We start from the raw sequence: 23342 nt of genomic DNA, 5'->3' as shown, positions 1-23342 counted from the left end.
ATTTCATGCAAGCACTTTGAAACTATGTTTAGAAAGGTGTTATACAAATACAAATAAAGAAAGATTATTATACTGAAAGGGGGGTGTTGGGTGGATCTGGGATCAGACCACTTGGGGGCCTCGGGCATCCCAGTCAGTCCCAGACCAGGAGGAGGAGGAGGAGGAGGAGGAGCCTCAGTGGAGGAAGTAGCTCTCACAGCCTGGATGTGTGTGTATGTGTGTAGAGCAGAGTTACCTCCACAGTGAGAGTGTCGCTAACCACTGGATTGTTACAACGACAAGCAAAGAAGTCATCCTCGAGGGGGGGGACTGGCTCTGGAGGACTAGTCCTAGTGTATTCATTCACCCTCCTCTCGGTACAGGTTGAAGCGGTGCAAGCTGGTCCAGCAGCAGCTCGCAGCGTCACCATTACCATGCATTCAGACTGCAGGCTGCTATGGGCAGAGCGGTAATGGTGGTGGGCAGGAGACCGACAGGGGCCGCTCAGGGGGTTCTCGTCCTGTCGATGATTCTCCTCCTCCTCCTCACCAGGGAGCAGGGCTGCCGAGCGCAGAAAGGTTAGTGGTCAAAACACAGCTGCTGCTGACAACTGGAGGAGTTAACAACCACAGACACATGCTGCCTTTTTAATAAAGTGTTGTTATTGTGCCTCCAGACTTTTAAAAAGCTACCTTACATGGCCGTGTGTGTGTACGTGGAGTTCCGCCTGCTTTACACCGCTTTACTGCCGCCGCCCGTCATGACGGACGGGTGTGTTAGTAGAAAACCAGGCGAACCGGTTCTGAAAAAAAACTGAGATTGTGAAGGTATAACGGCTGCTTTGGTGGATCAGTTGCTAGCCGAATTAAAGTGTGGCTTTAAGTGATTTGTTATACGTTAAAAGTAACACCATTTACTTGTTTGCGTTTCCGTATAAGCTAGGTAACCTTTAAATTGTGTGTTTTTTCAATGGAGTCTGGTTTTAAAGATGTATATGCACATAAGGAGCTTGTGGGCCTTGTTTTCTCCTTCCAGGTAGCCGATTTTATACCTTAAAATACCGTGAACTTACTACTACACGGCAAGCTCAATGTTTTGATAGTTTTACTTAACCTTGTTGTACCTAAATGTGAATATTTAGCAGGTTTTTTAGAGCCCACAGCCAACCTCTCAGGTGGTCAGAGATTGGGGGTGGGGTAGCAGTGAGTGGGGGTATGACTGTAAACACGTGGACACAGTTTGTCATAAATTTCACATGCATTTTAGTTTTTCACATGAAGTATCCACTTTTCTGTGATGATGTTAATCTTCTGAGTAGGTGTGAGGATGAAACAGCAGCAGGATGGGTTTATGTTCTGATGTTGTTTTTGAGCATGAGAGAGAGAGGGGTAACTCCTGCATGAATGTAGTCCAGTGTATTTGTGAGTCAGAGTTTGAGGGAAGCAGCTTTGTTTTTGTCCTTGTTCATCTGGATAGTGTCCACTGAGAGGCTCTTACATAACTCCAGGCTCACAAGAACATCCACTTAGCACCATGAGGCGTGACTGAGTGTTATCTCAGGGTCCACAGCATCAACACACACACACACACACACACACACACACACACTCTCTGACAGCTCAGAGGACACAAAAACAAACTTATCCTTGAAAAGTCTGAGGTCATAATTTTTTTGTAAAGTTTAATTCAAGATGCGTTAAATAGTCTTTATGGTTTTTAACTGCCAAAAAAGAAATACAATCAGATAGCTGCTTCTTAAATTTCAGGCCTGTATTTCGATCAGTTTATCTTCTCTGCAGCACAGCCCAAAAGTTTTTATTGTCTTTTTTAAACCCGAAGCCAACTTCTCTGCTCAACCCTACAGTACATTACTTTTATTTGGCTTTTATTCAAAGTAGGGTTGCAACTATTTTTTCATTAAATTGTTAGGTCATTAAACCATCCCGATGTCTTCAAACTATGGCTTTCAAAGTTAACGCGTGAACGCAAATTTGTTTTAACGCCGCTAATTTCTTTAACGCAGTAACGCAGTCGATCTTTTGGAGGCTGTAGCGGGCTCAGTTTTAAAGATAAAGTGATGCTCATACTAGCTGGGCGCAAAGAAGGTTAAATAACGCTCCAAAAAAAACTGTCATGGACATTTTCAAAGGGGTCCCTTGACCTCTGACCTCAAGATATGTGAATGAAAATGGGTTCTATGGGTACCCACGAGTCTCCCCTTTACAGACATGCCCACTTTATGATAATCACATGCAGTTTGGGGCAAGTCATAGTCAAGTCAGCACACTGACACACTGACAGCTGTTGTTGCCTGTTGGGCTGCAGTTTGCCATGTTGTGATTTGAGCATATTTGTTTTATGCTAAATGCAGTACCTGTGAGGGTTTCTGGACAATATTTGTCAATGTTTTGTGTTGTTACATGGCGTTGTTGAATACTCGATTCTGATTGGTTTATCACGGCATTCTGCGGTCTGTTATTTCTTTATAGCAGACCGTTGCTATGGGCACAGTTCTGATGTTGTACCGTTTTTGTGTCAAATTATTGATTTCTTAAGTAAGTAGCCGTGTAATAAGCGGGATAATGTACAGAGAGCTGGTCAATGTTGTGAAAGAAACCCCTTCAGGGCCATGAGCAGGGCTCCGCGTCGGGGGGTGCGGCATCGCCTCATCTGGGATTCTTTCACAACAATGACCGGCTCGCTGTAAATGATCCCTTACTTGTTAATTGATTTCCAATAATTGAATGATCGACTAATCATTTCAGCTCTAACCCAAAGCATGTCTCCCTCCCATCACATTCAATTTGAGGCTCTGTGTCTTGCTCAAGGAGCAAAATGTAGACAGGAGTGGAACCACCAACCCTATGATTTATGACCAAATTTCTCTTATCACCTCAGCTACAGTCGCCCCTAGATATCACTTACATTCAACAGATGGAAAGGCCCATTTTAATGAAAGCCAACTTCATATTATACTTACTTGTTGTATTTACCTGCAGAAAGAAAAAAAAATCCCTAAACGTACAAAGCTGTGTGAAAAAACAAAAAAGTCATGTCTGGATTTATTCCACTGCCTAATGCCTGTCTGTGTGTGCTGAAGGAAACTAGTGTTGCTAATGTAACGTTTATGGATCTAGAACAAACAGCTGTGCTCTTAGGTAGATCCCTCTTAACAGATGATAGTCTCAGTGGAAAAATACACTATTCTATATTTTTTTATTCTCATCAAATCCCATGAAAAATGTTAAACTGGCATTAGTCTGTGTGTGGTATTCAGTAGAGAAGGCATACATCTTTTATTGTGTTACAAATATAAAGTTTCACTTTATGGCAAAAATCTTAATCCAGATTATTTTTGGTCAATATTGAGATCAGGATTATTTAACACGATTACTCATTGACCACAACAAACGTCATGCATTTAGAGAGAAAATTACATGGTCTACATTTTCAAGCAAAAGTAGGAAACCGAAGGAAATTGTGTATTTGTTGGGGTCTATTTTCAGCTGCAGATTAATACACATTGCATGTAGTCGTATTTACAGCAGCAGGACGGTGTATGTGGGATTCACTCAAAATAAACTACAGTGCCCACGTTTATCGTAATGAAGGAACATGTCGCCCAGTGTGACAGTGAGGTTCATTGATGTGTTTTTGACAACAATGGAGATCTATGGCACAGAGGAATAAGATATAACAGACAATATTTGTTAGTGGGATCAATTCATCGTTGGTTTTGTGTTTGGGATCTGTTGACATTAAGAAAAATAAAGAATAGCTTTATACTTAAACCCTCTGATATGCAGACACTGCATTTAAATGAAAGACTAATTAACTGTATTTCAATTTTTTTTTTGATAATTTGTCTCATAAATCTTGAGGTTAGTGTGCTTTATTAGAAACTGTGTGTTTGTGTCGTCCTGCAGGTGATGGCTGTGGCCCCAGTGTACTTGGCCCCAGCAGTGGGACTCTGTCCTCTCTGGGTTACCCGCGGATATACCCGAACAACACGGTGTGCGAGTGGGAGATCAGCGTGCCCCGCGGCAACAGGGTCCACTTCCGCTTCGCCGAGCTGGACATAGAGGACAGCGACTGCCAGGTCAACTACCTCTGCCTCTACAACGGAATTGGACCCGAGAGGAGTAAGATGAGAGGTGAGAGTGACGAGCAGATACTGGACTGATTTGGGGGGAAAAACCCCAATTTAAGCAATAGTTCTGACCAAACTGACAATGTTGTCATCTGTTTGCCATCGTCAATTTCAATATATCAGACTTTAAATACACAGTGAGGAAGTCCTTCTAGTCTCAAATTAAGGCGCCAGTGTACTGCATCAGAAGTGCTCGTGGGATGGTCAAATAGCTGCAGAAAGAAAGGAGCCAGGGTCGACCACATCCTGGCCCACAGCCCTCTCCCAGTCTTTATGCATCTCATTAGCTTCTTCACTGTCTATGTTTACATGCACAGAAGAAATCAGGCTTCGACAGCAAATTGGAGAACGTATTAGTATTAAAGGGCAGGTCCGAGTATCTGAGTTCTAATCAGTTTTTTTTTCTCAAATGGAAACGCCCACTCAGCCGTTGCAAGAAGCAGTGACGAAGGTTATTAAAGTAAGCTAATCAAAGTTAATCAATAAGGTTATGAATAATGTGAACGCTAGCACTAGCTCAGTCAAAGTTAGCTGTGCTAATTTCGTAAATAAGTGAAAGGTTTAGTTCAGATTTTTTTAAGTGGGGTTGTATGTATAGTCCTGTGTTCTGTGAGGTAAAATTACTGCTTTTGTGAATGTAGTCTGGTGGCTTTGAAGAGAGCGATATAACGGATTCAGTTCTCCATCAGAAAGGGCTGTCTGACGGCGAGGTAAAGCGGCTGTGAACGGGAGCAGCAGAAAAGCGTATTTTAGCTTCCAAAAAAAAATCAATAATGGTTTGAGTGTACGCTATTTTTAGGATATTTTCACCACTTTACCTCGCCGTCAGACAGCCCTTCCCGACAGCGAGCTGAAGCCGTTACATTGCTGTCTTCAAAGCCATTCCATTCACAAAAACAGTAATTTCACCTCGCAGAACACAGGAGTTGCTGGTCTACCGCTGCATCAATCGGTCAGTTTGTTTGTGTTATTGTGTGACTATCGGATCCAAACTAAAGTGGCGTCCACACAACAGTACATTGCTTTGCTTCCGGGCTGGTATTCCTGTCTGCTTCTCCAAACTGGGAGCATGCCGGCCGCCATCTAAATTACTGTATGTAACGTTAATACACTGACTATAAGGATGTATATATACTGTACATGTAGCAGTGTCATCATGCAGAAACCTACGTCAGGTCACGTCGGGAAAAGTTTTTTGAGGGGCTTGGGAAAATAGCATTTTGACACTAAAACATACATACTTTGACCAAAATGTGAATGGTCGGATTTGAATACATAAGGAACACCACCGTGAAGCTACAGAGTGATGTAAAAACCACAAAAACCTGCATTACATACAGCTGGCCAGTAAACAGACTTCTCCATGACTCCAGCCATGTTTTTGAACCAAGGTTGGAATATTTTAAACTTTATTAAAGATATATGACGAGATACTTAACAGATCTTTACAAATAGCCCGTTAAGCCAATTGAGCTGTAGAATCAGATTTCCAGGAAGAGTTTCATTATTATAATTTCATTTTCAGCTTTAGTCAGACGGTGCATTTTTGAGTATAACTAGTTGAGTTTTTGAGTTTCATATTACAATTACTTGCCTAATTTTCAGACGCCATAGAGCAGGATGTTTGTTTGTTTTTTAATTAACAGTGAAACATGAAAATACTTTGGAAAACAAGCAAGTGCAAAGAGAGTCTTTGCTTTCATTCCTTTGCACTGTTTTCTCTGTGATACTTTCTCTGTCCAGAGTATTTGTTTACACGATGATTCAGAAATCAAGCTGCTGCAGAAAGCCCACAATACCAGGTTACTCAAGTGCATGTAAACGCAGTGAAAGACATCGGCCACGCGGTTGCTGCGGGGCACACTTCCAATGAGAGTTGCCGGTAATGAAAATTAAGCAAAATATTAGACCTATAGACGCTGTAAAAAAATATGTCCCCTTAAATAGATGATATGATTTCTGCAGAGGATATCTCACTTCACTTTGAGTCTGTTTCGGGTGATTTGAATGAATAAAATATGACATATGAGCCCAAAATGATTTCTTGAAATGCTCTGGGTGGGCGTAAAAGTACACTCCAGGGTGTCCGCAGATGGGTTGAAAAGTCTTTAAAAAACATTGGATTTAGTTTCCTCAAGAAAAGTCTTTACATTTAATTTACAAAAGTCTATTTTCTCTTGTCTGCCATTAGCCCAGTTAGTTACGTCAAACACTAATCAAGGATTCTTTCGGCACGGATATCTAAAATAATGTATTGTTTTGTTTCGTTAGATTTGTTGTTGTATGTGTGAATCTAAACAGGCTTGTATAACTAACCTCTTCTCTGTCCTGTACCTCCTGTGTCTCATCCTGTTCTGTTTTAGGAGCAAAGTACTGCGGTTTGGGTCTGAAGGTCAAAGAGCTGATCAGTTCCACTGGCAACCAGGTCACTGTCCAGTTCATGAGTGGGAACCACCACACCGGACGTGGATTCTACCTGTCCTACTCCACCACCGAACACACGGGTAACAAGCTCTCAGATCACTCCACCTGTCTGTGTGTCATCTGTAGGTCTCAGCCTCAGGTTGAGCTTGTTTACATTTCTGTTTTGGCCCTTGGTGTAAGAGTTGCTTTGGAGACTGTGTGCGTGTTGAACATGTTGAAATGAAAGGCGCAGTGGGCGCGTAGTTACAAAAAATTCAGAGGTGCATGATCAAGTGCTGCGACAACTTGCGGAGCCTTCGTGCACCTCTCGAAAGCCGCAATGACGTAATTTTCTGGCGCGAGCACCTCGCGCCGGCTTCACTGCGGCGACCATAAACCAGGCTTTATCGAAAGATGAAATAACAGACTGTAGTCAATCAGAATCAAGTATTCAACAAAGCCGTGGAATACAAAATGCTATTTTCTGTTCAGTGTTGCTGTTCTTGCATGTCAGGGCCAATATATATTACCGGAGCAGACAGGGTGATGTACATTTCCAATTATCCTGTTAGCAAACCGTGTCTGCAGCTCATAAATAGAAAGAAAAGAGAGTAACAGTTAAAGATGACTTGAGTTGAATAGAGAACTCTGTCTGCAGCTTTGTGATAACGGCCAAATGAGAGGAGCATTTACGACGTGGTATTTACTCACCATTTAAAAGATTATTAAATGCACAGCAGAGACAAAGAGCTGCTCTGCTGCGAGTCGTGTAGTCTGACCAGCCACATATCTGGAAGTCCCGCTGCAGTGTGCAGGGTCATCATAGTGGGCATCGGTCACCGAGTCAAATTATCAGGGTTCCTACGCAGTATGGAAAAGTATGGAATTTGATTTTAATCATTTCCGGGTCTGTATAAGTATGGAAAAAGAAAAGATTATGGAAAAAACATTTGTGTTTCCAGACTATCGCTCCTGTTCTGTTTTCTAAAATATAAAACATACATGCCCCGGACCCCTCTAGCTGGCCACTTTTTCCCACAGGCAAGTTTTGTCACATGGATATACGATATTACGCTTTGCATTTAATTTGTTCGACTTTGGATAGCTCTCTTTTTTTCACCATACATGTGTTTGCATCCCTGGGTTTTAATTGATTTGTATGAGCTACAGTACTTAGCTATAATATTCTGGCAATTGTTTTGGTAACCTAATAGCTACATAGTCAGAATGTAAGATGCACGTTAACATTTTGATTTTGAAACCATTTATTTACATAATAAACATCGAGCTGTTTCTACTCATGTCAAATATGGTCTGAAAAATCAACCGAGAAGTCTGGAAATTTGAAGCGTGGAAAAGTATGGAATTTTGAAATGGAAAATGTGTAGGAAGCCTGAATTATTGTTTTTTTTCCTCTAATGTGAGAACGGACGGTATTGAATACAGACGGGTGGCACCAGCAGATGTGTTTATATAACCTCTACTCAACCGTCAGTGTGTCTGAGTCTGGCTTTAGTCACATTGCAGTTTTACAGCCCTCCATGTCTAAGTGCAAAAGGTAAATTGTTGTTACTGTATTTGTGGTTTTTAGTTGCGACTTTTTTTTCAATGGAGTGTGGCATGTATAAGACAGCCGAGAGGGATGTGAGAACAGCATGAAACCATTTGAGAGGAACAGGAACAAGAGGAAGTGAGAGTAATTGAGAGAAATGGAAAGCAATAATAGTTTGTGGTTTTATATTAGGACTTCCTGTCTGTTAGAAGCTGTTAACCTTTCCCTAATGTGATATCATATTACATGAAGAAGTGTGTTAATAAGCCCCTTTCAGAAACGCACCCCTTTTACATCATGTTTGTATCTACGCACACTTTTAAGTAGAAGTCACGCTGCGATCTTACCAGGTCAGAACTACTAACGTTTCCGCGTGCCTTTCGACACGGCACAAGTCTGAACTGAATGCCGTCAGATTAACACCTTGTTCCGCCTTCTGAGATCACTGTAATACACGTGTTATCTCTTATCATCTCTTGTGCACAAAGAAAATAAAACAGATTTGATAAGTGAACAGTGAAAAGAGCCAATTTGAAGTTCTTTAGGAGATTCTTCTCATAATCAGATCAGTCTATAAAAGCTGTTTTCCCCTCGTGGTGCAACTGTGGCAACAACGAGCACTTCCTCTCTATATTATTTTAAAAGTTTTGATAAATTAATATTTTATATAATAGAATATATTAATATAAAACTCTTTACATGCAGCATTAGAGTGCCAACATAACGCCTTGTTATTTGATGCTTGTGCGCTGTTTAATATTATGAAACAAGCAGCAGAATAAGTTTTAAAATCCATCAGAGATGCAGCACGTGACAGAAAAAAAAAAAAGTCTACTTCCTTATCATAACACAAAACATATCCTGTCATGTCCGAATAAAGCCGTGAGAAAAAGACACCTATGTCCAAATGAGAAAGACATTACTTTGACAGATAGATGAAGCCAGAAATGTTATGTAACTGAAAGGAGCTGAATGTGATGGACAGATTAATGTAAGAAAAGAGTCTCTATCACACCGTCCTCCTAACAATGGTTTATAGATAAAAAATAATCAATAGATGTCGACAATTTCCTTCCATTCATATTTCTTTTTACCTTATTAAAAATAGTAGTGACTCATTATTACTGTGTGCATTTTTCCACGTACAGTCAGTCATTTGATTGCGTTGCAAGATCTGAATGTCGCATACGATGACGCATCCAAACTATATTTTCCAAACCAGCAGTGGAGTGAGGGGCGTTTACTTCCAACTGTCTGTAATGATGTCATGCACATGAAGTTATTATGATTTCTGTTATTTACGGTTTCTGTGTTATAAAATATTTAGGATGGGATACATTTTTTATCAACTCATGGACAAAATGAAAGAGAAGTGATATCTGATATGTTTGCCCATGATAGTATATTAATTATACTGACAGTATTGTATGTGCTAATTAGGATATTTCAGTGTGCCAGCCGCTCCAGGATCAAGAAAACGATTACATTCAGGAAATCTGATGAAAGATAATGCCATCATCTAGGCATGCAACTAATTATTATTAATTATCAATAAATCTGTTGATTATCTTTTTCGAATAATTGATATTGGTTAGCTTAAATAATATCAAAACATAGTGGAAAATGCCTGGCACAATTTCCTAGAGCCCAAGGGGGCGTCTTCAGATTCCTTGTTTTGTACAAAACTCAAAAGATATTAAATTTAGAAAAATATAGACCAGGGAAAAGCAGAAAATCCTCATGTTTTGAGCTGGAATGAATGAATGAATAATCAAAGTTGTTGAAGATTACTAATAGTTTTAGCACTACTAGCATCATTTGCATACTTAGATTTTTCCACAGACCCCTCTGCAGCCACAGTGCAATTAATAAAACCTGATGAAAAGTGCCAATATGTCATCTGAGTTTTGGTACTGAAAATATATATACATATATTTTTTTTTACAACAAAACAAAATGACGGCAGACTTCTCTAACGCAGCAGTGTTCTTGTCTTTATACAAATGACCTCAGAGGACCTTTGCATGAAGAAAAAAGTCAAAAATGTTCTTCTTGCCACCTACGCTTTGTGCATGGCAGCTTTATAATTGATGGTATAGACGTAATCCATCTGAAATTGAAACAAGAATACTGTAGCTACTGTCTGAAACCAATTCTAAAATGCACTTTCTCTTCAATGAGAATGTTGTTGTGACTGTGAAATTGTGATTTTAGACGGCCGTGCTTTGTCATGTGGAACATTTTCAGATAAACAGATAATTGGAGCCACAAGAAGAGGAGGGCAGTGTGTGCAGGAGAGTAATGATTCGGTCTAAGTGGTTGTCTCGGTACGACTGAATCACACTGGAAGGCAAACAAGGCCGTCAAATGGACCCCCGGCTGGTTTTCCCCTTCACAGAACTGATGTGTGTTTTTCGCGTCGTGTAACTGATCGTGCAGACGAGCGTGGGAGGACAGTTTGCACAGCTAAGTAAATCAGTCGTCATGGCGACTTGCGGTGGTTGGGGGGTATTTGTCCGTTTGAGTCACTGGTTGGTTTCTGAGATAAGTGGGTTTTTTGATAATGTGGTGGAGACTCACCGAGACTGACCACCACCGCGGGGTTTACATAGAGTTCCCAGCAGCCCACGGCATCCTGCTGGACATATGTGGTGTGCCTCATCGCTGAAACACCTCATGTCATGTCCCTAAAACACACACACACACACACACACACACATTTTTGTGTTATATGTGTTCGGAGCTGAGCTGTGAATATTGTGAATATTTTTTGGTTTGGTATGATACTAAACTGAATATCATTGAGTTTTGAACTATTGGTCAGTTTGAATGTGTCAATGTGGAAATTGTGATCAATGAATCTGATTAATCACAAATGAAAATAATTGTGCTGCAAGTAACTATTATCAGCGATTAATGTGTTGATTATCTTTTATCATCTTATCAAATGTCATATATGATGAAAAATGCCCACCACAAGTTCTGAAAGCTCAAGGTGTTGTCTTCAAATGTCTTGATTTTTCAGACCAGCTGCTGAGAAAACTGAGAAAAAACCCCAAATCCTCACATTTGAGAACCTGAAACAAACACTTGACGGTTTTTAAAGAGGACCTATTGTGCTCTTCCCCTTTCCTTTAGTGTGTCATATAGTTGTTTGTGCATTTAAAAGGTCTGCAACATTACAAAGCCCAAAGTCCACACCAAAGGGAGTTACTCTCCCCCACAGACACACTGCTCCTGAACTGCCTGAAACGCCTCGACTGAAGTCCCACCTTTTCTTCCGTAACGTTGTGATGTCACCAAGTGACACATTTGCATAATACCTGCCTAGCGGCTAGTTTGGCACACCCACAAACAGAGCTAGTTAGAGCGGAGCTGGAGCGGAGTCCGAAGAGTTTGGTTCGATTGACCAATCACAACAGAGTCGGCCAGTGCAGAGGTGCTGCAACACAGCTGGTATGAGAAAAATGAAGCGTTTTTTTTAAACATTAAAGCATTTTAACATGTTCTAGTAGTAAGGATGTACCTGAAAATAAGACTCATTAATTAATCAACTATCATTTTAACTTTAGAAAATAATTAGAACTGAAAGATTTAGTCAAAAATCGTCAACTATTTTGATAATTGATAAATTGTTTCAAACATTTTTCAAACAAAAATTCTCAAATGTGATGATTTTCTCCGTTTTATATCTTCTTAACTGAATATCTCTGGGTTTGTTTTTTTTTACCATTTTATGACATTTTTTTAGTCACCAGACAAATCGATACTGAAAACAATCGTTAGTTGCAGCCCTAGTTGGGAGAATTACTTTCAATCAAACCAATTGTAAAATCTTTCTGTGGGACAATCTGCCCAATTTCGACGACTGCTCTTCATTACTTTAAATACCTAAAACACTAGATAATGAAATTACATGAATTGCCTGGAAAAGGTTGGAGGTTGGTGTGTTGCCAGAGAGAGAAACGGAAAGAGGAAAGGGGGTGATGCGTTTGCAGGAGAGCGAGCAGAGAAACCAATTCTGACACTGTTTGTTTTCCTTTTGCAGATCTAATCACCTGCCTGGACAAAGGGACTGATTTCCCCGAGGCCGAGTTCAGGTAAATAACGTTTTGCTTTGTGTGGATATTTGTGCAGCGATTAAGCTCAACCAATATTCATTGTGTGCGTCCTCTCTTTCTTCTCAGTAAATACTGTCCGGCGGGCTGCTTGACGTCTACTGAGGAGATTTCTGGAACTATACCTAACGGATACAGAGAGGTGAGGACATACAGCATGCATGTGTTTTTCTTTGTGGCGTCCTCAGCGTCACATTTCCAGGTGAGTCACGGTGCCCTGTGGTCTCCTGCTGTTTGATGACTGCTACCCCACAGGGATCATCAGCGTTTGCTCACTCACGTTTCGATGGCTTTGCTCTATTATTTTTTTGCCGCCATCCATTACTGTGCCGCAAGTCTGCACATCTTTTCCTTTGATTCCTCTTTTTCTTCCTTGTGTAAACGGGGCCTCTGCTCCGTGGTATGCGAGTCCTGGACTGATGACCTCACAGCACCCCTGCTGCGCGTGAGGTCATGGGCACCGAGTCTCTGGCTGATGACTTCATGCTCAGAGCTCGGGGTTTTTTGTCGGAGGGAGGGAGGTAAGGGTGTTGCTGGCGGATGGGAGGACAGGGAGGAGCGTTGGGGTGTGCTTCGGGGAGCGAGGTGCCCCACAGGAACAGAGGAGGGGCAGGGTCAGCGGGTGAAAGGGAGGTGAGATAATAGTTTGGCCGAAAATAATAAGCCTCTAATCCAGTCCAGCTGCAAGAGGGCGCTGAGCGGAGCCGAGTGTGTGTGAGACAAAAAGCTGGAGAGTGAGTCAGTGTGAGGGAGAAGTTGGAGAAAACCTCCGTGTGTTGCATGCCTAGGTTTTGTATATGTGCAAGTGATTCATTCATGCTTGTGTTCTAGAGGTGTGTGTGTGTGTGTGTGTGTCACCAGGCTGTAATATCATAGTGATTGTGGAAGCATACTTCAGTCCGCCCCACCCAGACCCAGACCCTGCAGCTCACTTTCTCTGGAGTTTCTTACTGTGATCCATGTCCTTTTTTTTGGTTTTTATATTTCCACATCCCGCATATCATATGTCTCTGTGTGTGTGTGTGTTGTTTAATGTGTGTCAGTGTGGTTTCCTCTGTTGGAGGCAGGGTGCGGCGGTTTGGAGCGAAGCGTTGTGTTTGTGTTAGCGGTTTGGTATGGCGCTCTTTAGGATGTGGTGTGTGTGTGTTTTTTTGAGTTTTAAGAGTCACATGGCAAGTGTTGATTGCATGTGGCAGCATTTGAACTTGCTGTGCATGTGTGTGTGAATACCGTGTTCTTTAGTTGCCACTCTGTGGGTCGCCAGTGTTTTTCCCACAATCTTGTCAGCTGTGAATTCCAGTGTCGGGTCTTTTCCAGTAATAAAATTCCACCTCACTCGACCAGCTGTTCACGGGGAAAAGGAGCTCGTGACCAATCGGTGTTTTTTTGTCCATTTCTCCACGATGTGGCAGCAGGTTTGGACAGGAATGCAGCCAGCAGTGAATCATTACCGTCGGTGCCCCTCAGTATCCTCTCCACAGAGAAGTGACATCATGCTGACTCATCAGCCTTTTATCTGCCACAGTCTGAAGGTTAAGCGCTTGTTCTCCGTGCTCACACTGTAAGACAGACAGTACTGCCTGTTCCCCGCAGACCGCAAATACTCCTCGTCTTTTAGGGAACTCTGGAACTTCACCTGCATTTTCCACCACAGATACTCAGAACCAGTTTTTGATTCCTTACACAAAAAAAAATCATTGTGCCAAATATTTAACTCAAAAAGTCCAGAGGTAGTTCTCTTCCAAAGGGTTAGGGGTGGACGATTGCGGATAAAACCATCGATCATGATATGTAATTATAAAGGCGATGATATATTGTGTATACATTAGAGCAGTCAAAGTTAATAATAAAACGTTAACGCAAATTTGTTTTAACTCCACTAATTCCTTTTAACGCAACTTGTGATTTTTAGGTTGTAGTAAACTGAGCCCCAGTTTTAAAGCTAGGGTGAAGATACTGACATCATATGAAACTAAATAAACTAAGAAATCCATCGGTACCAATCATGTCATAATAGCTTATCACGAAGGAGGATAAATAACGCTCCAAACTTACACTCAAATTTTGGCGAGGAAAAACTGTCATGGCTATTTTTTCAAAAGGGTCCCTCTTAACGTCTGACTTCAAGATATGTGAATGAAAATGGGTTTCTATGGGTACTCACGAGTCATCGTCCGGTGCGTGAACAATGAGAAGTTTAAAAAAATATTTTCGGTTCATTATGAAACCGTACCGGGCTGGATGTCGGATCACTTTGATTTCATTTGAATTAGGCTACACAATGGTTAATTATGATTGGATAAAGATCCACAGCATACCTGATTGCAACATGTGGATAAATGTATTACTCAGTGCTTTTTTATTGGGCATCAACCTTGCGTTGATGAACATATTGCCGGGGAAAAAAAGAGACTTTAATCGTAAAGAAACGCTTTAAGTTCAGGTTGCGGTTACGTGAGACACCGCTTAGATGGAGTCGTGCAGACAGCTGTTGCACAGATTAAAATGAGAGACTATCTGTACACACACACACACACACACACACACACAGGGTGGACGGGAATGATTGAAATGTCTTTTTTTACCATGGGGATACAGTGATTCGCAAAAGAAAGTAGGTCTGGGGCAATGGCTCCTTGTCCCCCCCTACTTCTGGTGTCCATGCTGGTGTCAATACTAGGACCTGGGGTGGGATTTTCTTGTAATGTTGTTCATGTTAAATTTAAGCTTTTCGGTGATCTCCCTTTCTACCCCCCGTACATCTCTCACAAAAGTAAATTACGCAGAGCAACACGCTGTCTGAGTTGTTTTTGTCTGATGCAGAAATAGCGTTTTCAAACAAAGCCTTTATAATCTGTTATCAGTCTATTTTTCTCTAATCTTCACAGTTCATCAGATGATGTGGTGGAAATCGGCTTTAGTTACTTACCGGCACTGTTTGTTGTAATGGAAATAGAAAAGTGCACAGCCAGCATCCCCTTAATCTCATCTCGTCTTCGCTTTCATCCCGCAGTCCTCTCCTGTGTGTGTGGCAGCCGTCCATGCAGGTGTGGTGTCCAACGCCGTGGGAGGGAGGATCAGCGTGGTCAGCAGCAAAGGCATCCCTCACTACGAGGCCTCACTGGCTAACAATGTCACTTCCACTGGGTAAGCGAGTGTTTGCTGTGAATCTTGGATACATTTTAATCCGCTTTTTCGAAAACCCAACAATGCAAGAGTGGTTGAAAAATCAGATTAGAAAAAGATTATTAAAATACTTGTGGTTTGATTTTTTTTTTTTATGACTTAAATCCAAATCCATGCAGTTTTCAGTGATTATTGGTTAAAAAGTCTTGGATGTACTCATCTATGTTCCTCTAATCCTACACTTCTGTCCTCAGAGGAACTTTGTCCAACAGCCTCTTTACCTTCAGGACCAACGGTGAGTTTTCATTATTTTCTGAAGCACCATTAGGAGTAATAGTTTTGTCCTGTAAATGTAATTATTAACATCAGCATCTGTCATTTTTAACTGAGTGTAAATCTTGCCATAATGTCCGTTATTTGTATTAGCCTGCAGCACAAATTCTGGAGTGAATTACCTGCTGTTTTTTTTTTTTTACACATGCTCACAGTGCAAGCTAGATTGCTACTCTAATGCAGCTAAAGGAATTACATACAAACATGTCAAATATATATTAAGGCCTCCTAAATCTCATTCAGTTTCCCACAACATTTGTATATTGTTATTAATGAGGGTCTTTCTGTGCTTGCAGGCTGCTACGGAACGCTCGGTTTAGAGTCTGGTGGCGTTGCGGACACTCAGCTGTCTGCTTCGTCTGTGTGGGAGTGGAACATCGGTCAGCACAGCGTGTGGGCGCCATCGGGGGCACGGCTTAAAAAGGCGGGGCTGCCCTGGGCATCGCTTCAGAGCGACCAGCAGCAGTGGCTGCAGATCGATCTCAAGAAGGAGAAGAGGATCACAGGTACACAACTACATAGACACACACAAACACACATTTGCTGAAATTACTAAACACTAAAACCACTATCTTTTGATTTAACTGTAAGCAGAGATAAAACATTCCCTCAGGTTTTACCACACCTGTGGACATTTTTAGTCGTGTTAAGCCGAGTTCACACTACACGTCTTTCATAGTGGTCAGATCTCTGTACTGTTCACACTACACAACTTGCCGTCTTGTAATCGGGAGTCTTTAAGTCGTTGTGGTTTGTCCACTACATGACTGACCGGAGACAGGAGGTCACACACTACAAGATCTTTCACCGGGCGGAATCCCCGCTGAGGTCTCCAAACTACGTTTTGTCATGAAAACACGCGAGAAATACTCGGTAAATGACGTGATACCATTAGCGAGACACATTGCTGATGTTGTTGTTGGCAAAATAGATTATTTCCACTGGTTTCCACAGTCTTTTTTACTATTTATTCCTCTATGAGGAACAACAACTTTGCTCCATGTTGCAAATGCAACACATACAGTAAGTTTCCTACTGTTACAGACGAACCCCTCCTCCCCCAGGTTTCCCCTCAACCCGTGTTCCACGCTCTCATTGGCTGTAGCTCGTGGCCGGAGTCCCCGTCAGGTCCAGATATTTAGCATGATAGAAGATAGCTAGGAAGATATCTGGAATGTGTCTGCGATGCATCAGCAAGCCTCTCGGCGCGCGTCTTTGAACAGTTCACACATGACGCTCAAGCATTTAGTACAGCCTCACAGAACTGCTTGCATGGCTATAGACTCTTAGTTGTGTTTAAAACTTCAAGGTGAGCCAACTGTACACCATCTTCTTGTTCCTATTGTCCGTTCATCCAGGTATCGCCACCACCGGCTCCACCCTAAGAGAATATCAGTACTATGTTTCAGCATACCGGGTCCTGCACAGTAACGACAGCAAGCATTGGTCCATCTACAGGGAAGCAAATTCTACACAAGACAAGGTAATACAAGCACCAAATCAATAAACCCTAGTTGCTCAACAATTACGTAATGGGCTTTTAGTTGTTTTTTTTTGTTTTTTTTCTCCTTTAAATGAGTGCAAATGGACAAAAATGTCACTTTAGAAGGCTGCAGGGGCACATACTTGGACTGTTTCCATAGCAACGGGTATTGACTAAGAGATGTTTATGGCAGGAAATGATAGCAGTCAGTGGTTTGAGTTAAGTGCTGTGGTAGACAAACTAGGACACTTGGGCATTAATAATGAATGGATATGGATTTAGTGGCTGGGTTGTTAGGATGGAGCTGCTATGAGCTGGGATTCTCACAGGCTCTTATTGACTACGTATACATACACTAATATTTCAATTCCACTATTATTCAGGATATGACAATATTCTGAACTGATACAGGTCATTTAAACCGGGGATTCTCAAACTTTTTGGGGCGAGGGACTCCTTACAAAGAGCCCCTCTTAATCACAATACCTATTAATCATACGCTTACAACTATTTGTACTCTTAGATGCCATTTGAACTATTTGTATTCTAAAACATTTCAACCTAAATACTTCAGAGATGTTTTACATAGTGATAAACAGAAAACACATTTCAATTTGAATCATGTAAATACCACTTATATACTTTTAAACAGAGGGTATTCAAATTGCATTTGGACTCAACTTGACAGCATTTATACTTTTCAAGTAATTGCTCTTAAAAGCCTTCAGAAAATGAACATTAGCGAGACTGGCATAGTCCTAATAGATCCAGATATTTCAACTTACCAGTCTAAAGCTGACTTTCAGTTAGTGCTTCAACTTTAAATAATGAATGTAGTGCTCTTTATTCAAATCACTGGCACAAAGCTCTGAAGAAATCACAACAGAAGCTATCATAACAGCGTAACAGACCTCATTGCAGTAATTAAGCCTATTACATCAGAACATTTTGTTTGGAATATTTGCATTAGTGTGAGTGAAGTGACGTGTCACGATCATATCAGAGTTTCTATTGGCCCAAAGCTAACGTGGGAGGGAGTAATGGACACAATATGATTGTTTTAGGGCCGCAAATGGTCCTCATCTGTAGATATGTACTCGTTAATGATACAGCACAGTTTTATAATTTATAGCAAATTATTTTGCGGACCCCACCTTGAGAATAACTGATGTAAACAACATATTCCTGTTGGATATTAGACCTTATTCTGAATGGAGCATTTTCTGATTAAGACATGTGAGATATGCCGATATTGCGATATAATGTGTCTCAATTTGGGGTTTTTCTCGCAGTTTGCGACACGGCTTCTTGCCTGTTTAAGGTCAGCTCTGTGCGTAGTACACAAACCAACTAGCCGACAGTTTGCAGAGATGCAGGCCCAAAAGAAAAGCCCACATTTCTGTGTGCCCACCAGACTATTTTGTGCATATAAATGTAGTCATTGTGTGGAGGAAGGAGGAAGGTAGTTATTAGCTTGCCAAATTGGAAAATAATCAGCTTGTGGGTCACAGTGCATTTGATCACAGTCTGCTAAACTTTTTTTCTTCTAAACTACTACTACTACTGGGCTATAGTTTTGTTTAAATCTCTGGCACAAATAATAGTTTGTTGTCATTTTATGGTAGATTTTCCAAGGCAACACCAACTACCTGCATGAGGTGAGGAATAACTTCATTCCCCCAATCGAGGCCCGGTTTGTGAGGATAAATCCGACCCTATGGCACCAGAGAATCGCGCTCAAATTGGAGCTGCTCGGCTGCCAAATACCTGCAGGTTGGTAGAAATGTTTTTTTTTTGTAGATAAACAAATGTCGCGTAAAAAGAGAATTATAATTTTAAATATTCTCTCCTTCAAATGTCTTTGACAGCGTGGCCGAAAGCAGTGCCGAGGACGAGGATGTTAAACCCCTCTCGTCATACTCCACCTCCTGCGGGTACAAAACGGCCACCTCACCTTGGCGAATCCACACACACCCCAGACATCAGAAACACCACTATGCCTCCTCACACTGGCAAAGGTGCGTCAGGTTTTTGATTTAAAAAAACCAAAAAAAAACAAGAGAAGCTTGTTTGATCCCTAATAGAGACGTTTGTCATGTGATGTTTATTGTAGTATTTTTGCTCTTAGATGTGGCACTGGCAGCAGTTCTAGTGCCCGTGTTGGTCATGGTTCTGACTGCTCTCATCTTGATTGTGGTTTGTGCGTGGCACTGGAGGAACAGGTATGTATTCTCATTATCATGCAAAGAAGAAAAAAAATCCCTTTTGAAAACTTTAGTTTGACTTTGTTTTTCTCTCTTCGTAGGAAAAAGAGCTCTGAAGGAACATATGATCTCCCTCACTGGGACCGCACAGGTATGTAATCTGTCTGCAGCACAGGCTGCTGGTGTGTACTGTATGTGTTTCATTTAACTCACTGTGCATCTCATTGTGCTTCTGCTGCAGACTGGTGGAAAAACATGAAGCAGCTGTTGCCCTCCAAGATGGTGGAAACCGAGGACTCAGTTCGGTACAGCAGCAGTGAGGTGGGCCGGCTAACGGGAAGAGGGGCCGTACCCAGACTACATGCTGAACCTGCAGGTAAATACTGTTCAACATGGTGACTGGTCAAGTGTTGGAACTGGTTCGCTGCATTCAGACACATGGATCTTGAGAGGTTTCAGCTGCTATTAAAAGGTACTCTGTGGAGTTTTAATTGTCAGAAAAAAGTTGACTGTAAATTCAGTATTTATCACAGAAATGCAAGTATCCTTATGGCGCAACAAAAAAAAAGTTGAGTGCATTTCCTACCTTGCAAAACATTTACTTTGAATGTTGTGAAATCAGCTTTTTTTTTACACCATCTTGTGGTCGTCTTCTTCTCCTCCTTTTATTAAAGCAGTTCTTCCCTTAAATAGGAAATACAGCCACCAACAGTTGTGTACAGAATTGCGTGAAAACAAGTAATGTCATACTAGGGACACAAGAACCGATACTTCTGTACCAAGTTCGATGCCAAAATTCTGAAAACGTGACGGTACTTATTTTTTCTACAGTACCGCAAAATCGAGGCTCGAGATTAACGGCATCCCATCGTCCTGGGGACAATATAAAATGTGTTTGGGATGCAGTAAACTCACTATTGACACATCCAGGGCCTGTTTTTTCCCCTGATAATGCTGCATTGTGAACAAATCCGTGTTGAAATCGGCAGGACTTATGGTGCATTCAAATGGGGTTGTGTTTACCGTGTTCACGAGAAGAGTACATATGAACGCCCCCCTCTCTTGTGGTATTCACGACCTCGTAAGTGGAACGTTTCTGAAAGCTCCAAGTTCACGAGTTGGCCACTTGAACGCCAAGCATATCGTGTACACGACTACCCATGTTGTAAACACAAGCTCACGAGTTTCATTTGGAGGCACCACTAGCTGTTAGCTCCGTGCAGGACTGTGCTGCTAGTGATTAACATTAACTAGCTCTCGTCCTGCTGATTTCAACACGAGAGGTGCCATTGATTTACATTATGATGCATTCAGACTCTACTCAGTAAAAAGGAGTATTTGTCAAAGGTAAATTATAACATTATCATGGTGTGTTCAAATGTAATCTTAGAATAACTTAAATAAATCAAGTTGTTTGAAGGAGATGTTTTCACAGCAATATGAAATAGATAATAGAGAGGGAATTATGACCTGTTTAACTTTCTAACAAAAAACAGTATGCAAATAATAATAAAAGGAGTGGATGTTGAAATACATGGGATTTATTGTTGTTGTTATCAAGAATCGTGGAATCTCACTGGTATTGGTATCGACTACTACATTTCTGGTGTTGTGACAACCCTGTGTCATACCACGGTTTTCATTTGTTTGACATGGCTATTCTGAGATAAACACCTGTAATATTTATGTTGACTGCATTTCCTTCCTCAGAAAACATTTGCAAAGTAATGTTTTCACATCCTGCTTACGGGAACCCACTCATAAAAATCTCCACAGAGTACCTTTTGACATGTAGCTCGTAACTGATGAGGTGTTTCCAGCAAAGGTACAGCTCCCTTTGACATAACAACCATAAACACTGGTTTATACAACTTGCACTCTTTTCAGAATACGCTCAGCCCCTGGTGAGTGGCGTTACAACGTTAGGTGCCCGGTCAACCTTCAAACCGGACGAGGGGCCCGACCCAGGATACTCAGATCCGGACCTGTACGACGCTCCCATCTCACCAGACGTGTACCACGCCTACGCAGAACCCTTGCCAGCCTCGGGATCTGAATACGCCACACCCATTGTGGTCGACATGGGTTGCCACCCATCGGGGGGCTCCTCTTTGAACCAGCCCTCCTCCACAGTGTGTGGTTTCATGGGTGCCGGGCCGGCCTCCCTGCTCACACGGACAGACAGCAGCCAATCGGGGAGGTCGGCTTACGACACGCCCAAGAACGCCACTGGACAGGTCACGCCCACCGAGGATCTGACCTATCAGGTACCTCAGAGTAGCACTCAGAAGCCAACGGGAAAGAGCTGAAGAGTCTGGATGCACATGGCCTTAATCTCACTGCCCAACACAACCCCGACGGACAAAGACAGAGGGTTGTAAACGGAGGCGGAGGAGGTGTGAACCTTGAGCCCTGGAGCCCGGGCTCGAGTCTTGAATGAACACTACCTTAGCTTTAGATTCATCTGGAGATGTCTGTATTGCCTAAATGTTTCTGCATGGCCACAATCTGCTTGTGTAGTGCCATTACAGTCCTATCACTGAAACCATGAAAGATGAATGTGTTTGTGCCAGGTGTGAGAGGCGGAGATGGGAGGGATGGCGGACGGAGGGAGGGAGGAGGAAAAAGGAGAACGCTGACTACTATTTGATAAAGACTTTGTCCCTGTTCTGTGATCCTTAGTAGTTCTTGCATTCTGTGAAACTGTGATTTCCATTATTCTTCTGTTACATACTGAACCAACTGAAATGTACCTGATGATTTTTTTACATTCATCAAATCTAAAAAAGGGTTCTCTTACTGAATTAACTGCATGTTGCGTTAAAGTACCCCACAATCCAAAAGAATTCCTCCTTTCTAGAGAAACTCTAGTTTTTCCACGGTACGTCTTTGTCTTACTTTGTTTAAAAAGCATGACTTGAAATTGTGTATAGTTCTAGTAATCCCATTACTGCAAACCTTTTTTAAAACTCTCAGATGATTTTACTGATATTTATTTTTTATTTCACATCCTGCTGATGAGGAAAAACTCTGATAAAAAAAAACAGCCCACCACTACCCTCACTGATTACACGTCAAATGAATTGTGGTTGCGCTGTTGTGAAACACCTAAACTGACAATAATAATTAAGAGATGTTGTATGTTAACTTGAAAAAAGGCTGATCGGGAAGATCAATCCAATGAACTTCATAAAAGAGAAGACGCTTTTTGTAATATCGGAGACCAAATGTTGCCTTTTTCTGCGTTTATGCAATGTTAATTCTCAACAGAACCAACTTTCACAACTGTGCCAACAGCGCAAGTTTAGCCAAATACACATTAAAGCAGTCTTAATGTAGGATACAAACTGTTTTTAAAGGCCTAGATAGTTGATGTCCTAGAAAAAAAAAAAGGTACAGACACAAGAGGTAGATGGGTTAATCTGTTACAGCTGATCATTTCATAGAGTTTCCTGTGTGTTTGTCCTGAACCTTTAGAGTTTATTTGTGCATCGTGGTGATTGTCTCGTGTTGAAATGGGTGTTTGAGTGTTTCCTTCCTTGTATCTTATATGTGCATCATCATCTGTATGTGTGTGGTAAGCTGTTTCAGTATTTCAGTCCTGTGTGTTTTTTTTGGACTGGTTTGTGAAGCGGCTTAGAGTTGTATTCTAGGATGTGTTTCAGTCGTTTGTCTGTAGCACCAGTTAGACTGCATTCCTCTCCTGTCCCACCTGTGGTACTAATCTGACCAAACGCTCTGTGAAAGGAGTGCAGATGGAGAAAAATGGAACAAGCTGCTTTATAACTTTACAGAATAGCAACCTCGCCTGTAGGGGGGTGGAGGGAGGGAGGTGTTATGCACACAGCTGTGCCACCAATCATGCTTTGATTGTGCTCAATAACCAAGGCGAGCTCCATCCAGAGTTTTTGGTGCTCCCCTGGTCACAGAGGGATTGTGTTGATGTGGCTCTCACTGATTGTATATAGAGAAATAAAGAGTTTTTAAAAGAAAA

At 41.7% G+C, this 23342-nt stretch overlaps 1 protein-coding gene across 1 annotated transcript; it reads left to right on the top strand.

The window, feature by feature from the left end:
• Positions 1 to 161: 161 nt before the first annotated feature.
• Positions 162 to 23342, top strand: dcbld2 (discoidin, CUB and LCCL domain containing 2). The gene is made up of 15 exons (XM_037789283.1): positions 162 to 557; positions 3906 to 4133; positions 6493 to 6633; positions 12133 to 12184; positions 12272 to 12344; positions 15216 to 15349; positions 15583 to 15623; positions 15958 to 16167; positions 17020 to 17144; positions 18770 to 18917; positions 19013 to 19162; positions 19273 to 19366; positions 19450 to 19499; positions 19590 to 19724; positions 21236 to 23342. The coding sequence occupies exons 1-15, from the start codon at positions 437 to 439 to the stop codon at positions 21655 to 21657; spliced, it is 2124 nt and encodes a 707-aa protein (XP_037645211.1). The 5' UTR covers positions 162 to 436; the 3' UTR covers positions 21658 to 23342.

The sequence above is a fragment of the Sebastes umbrosus genome, chromosome 13 (genome assembly GCF_015220745.1).
Source record: "Sebastes umbrosus isolate fSebUmb1 chromosome 13, fSebUmb1.pri, whole genome shotgun sequence".
Lineage (NCBI taxonomy): Eukaryota > Metazoa > Chordata > Actinopteri > Perciformes > Sebastidae > Sebastes > Sebastes umbrosus.
Note: the sequence above shows the minus strand (reverse complement) of the source record. Positions and strands in the feature narration are given on the sequence as shown.

Excerpts from the sequence above, each read along its gene's own strand:
- dcbld2 (XM_037789283.1), top strand. The coding sequence starts at position 437 with ATGGGCAGAGCGGTAATGGTGGTGGGCAGGAGACCGACAGGGGCCGCT. Across the intron at positions 4,134-6,492 it reads CGAGAGGAGTAAGATGAGAG|GAGCAAAGTACTGCGGTTTG; the intron begins GTGAGAGTGACG and ends GTTCTGTTTTAG. Across the intron at positions 19,163-19,272 it reads GCCTCCTCACACTGGCAAAG|ATGTGGCACTGGCAGCAGTT; the intron begins GTGCGTCAGGTT and ends TTTTGCTCTTAG.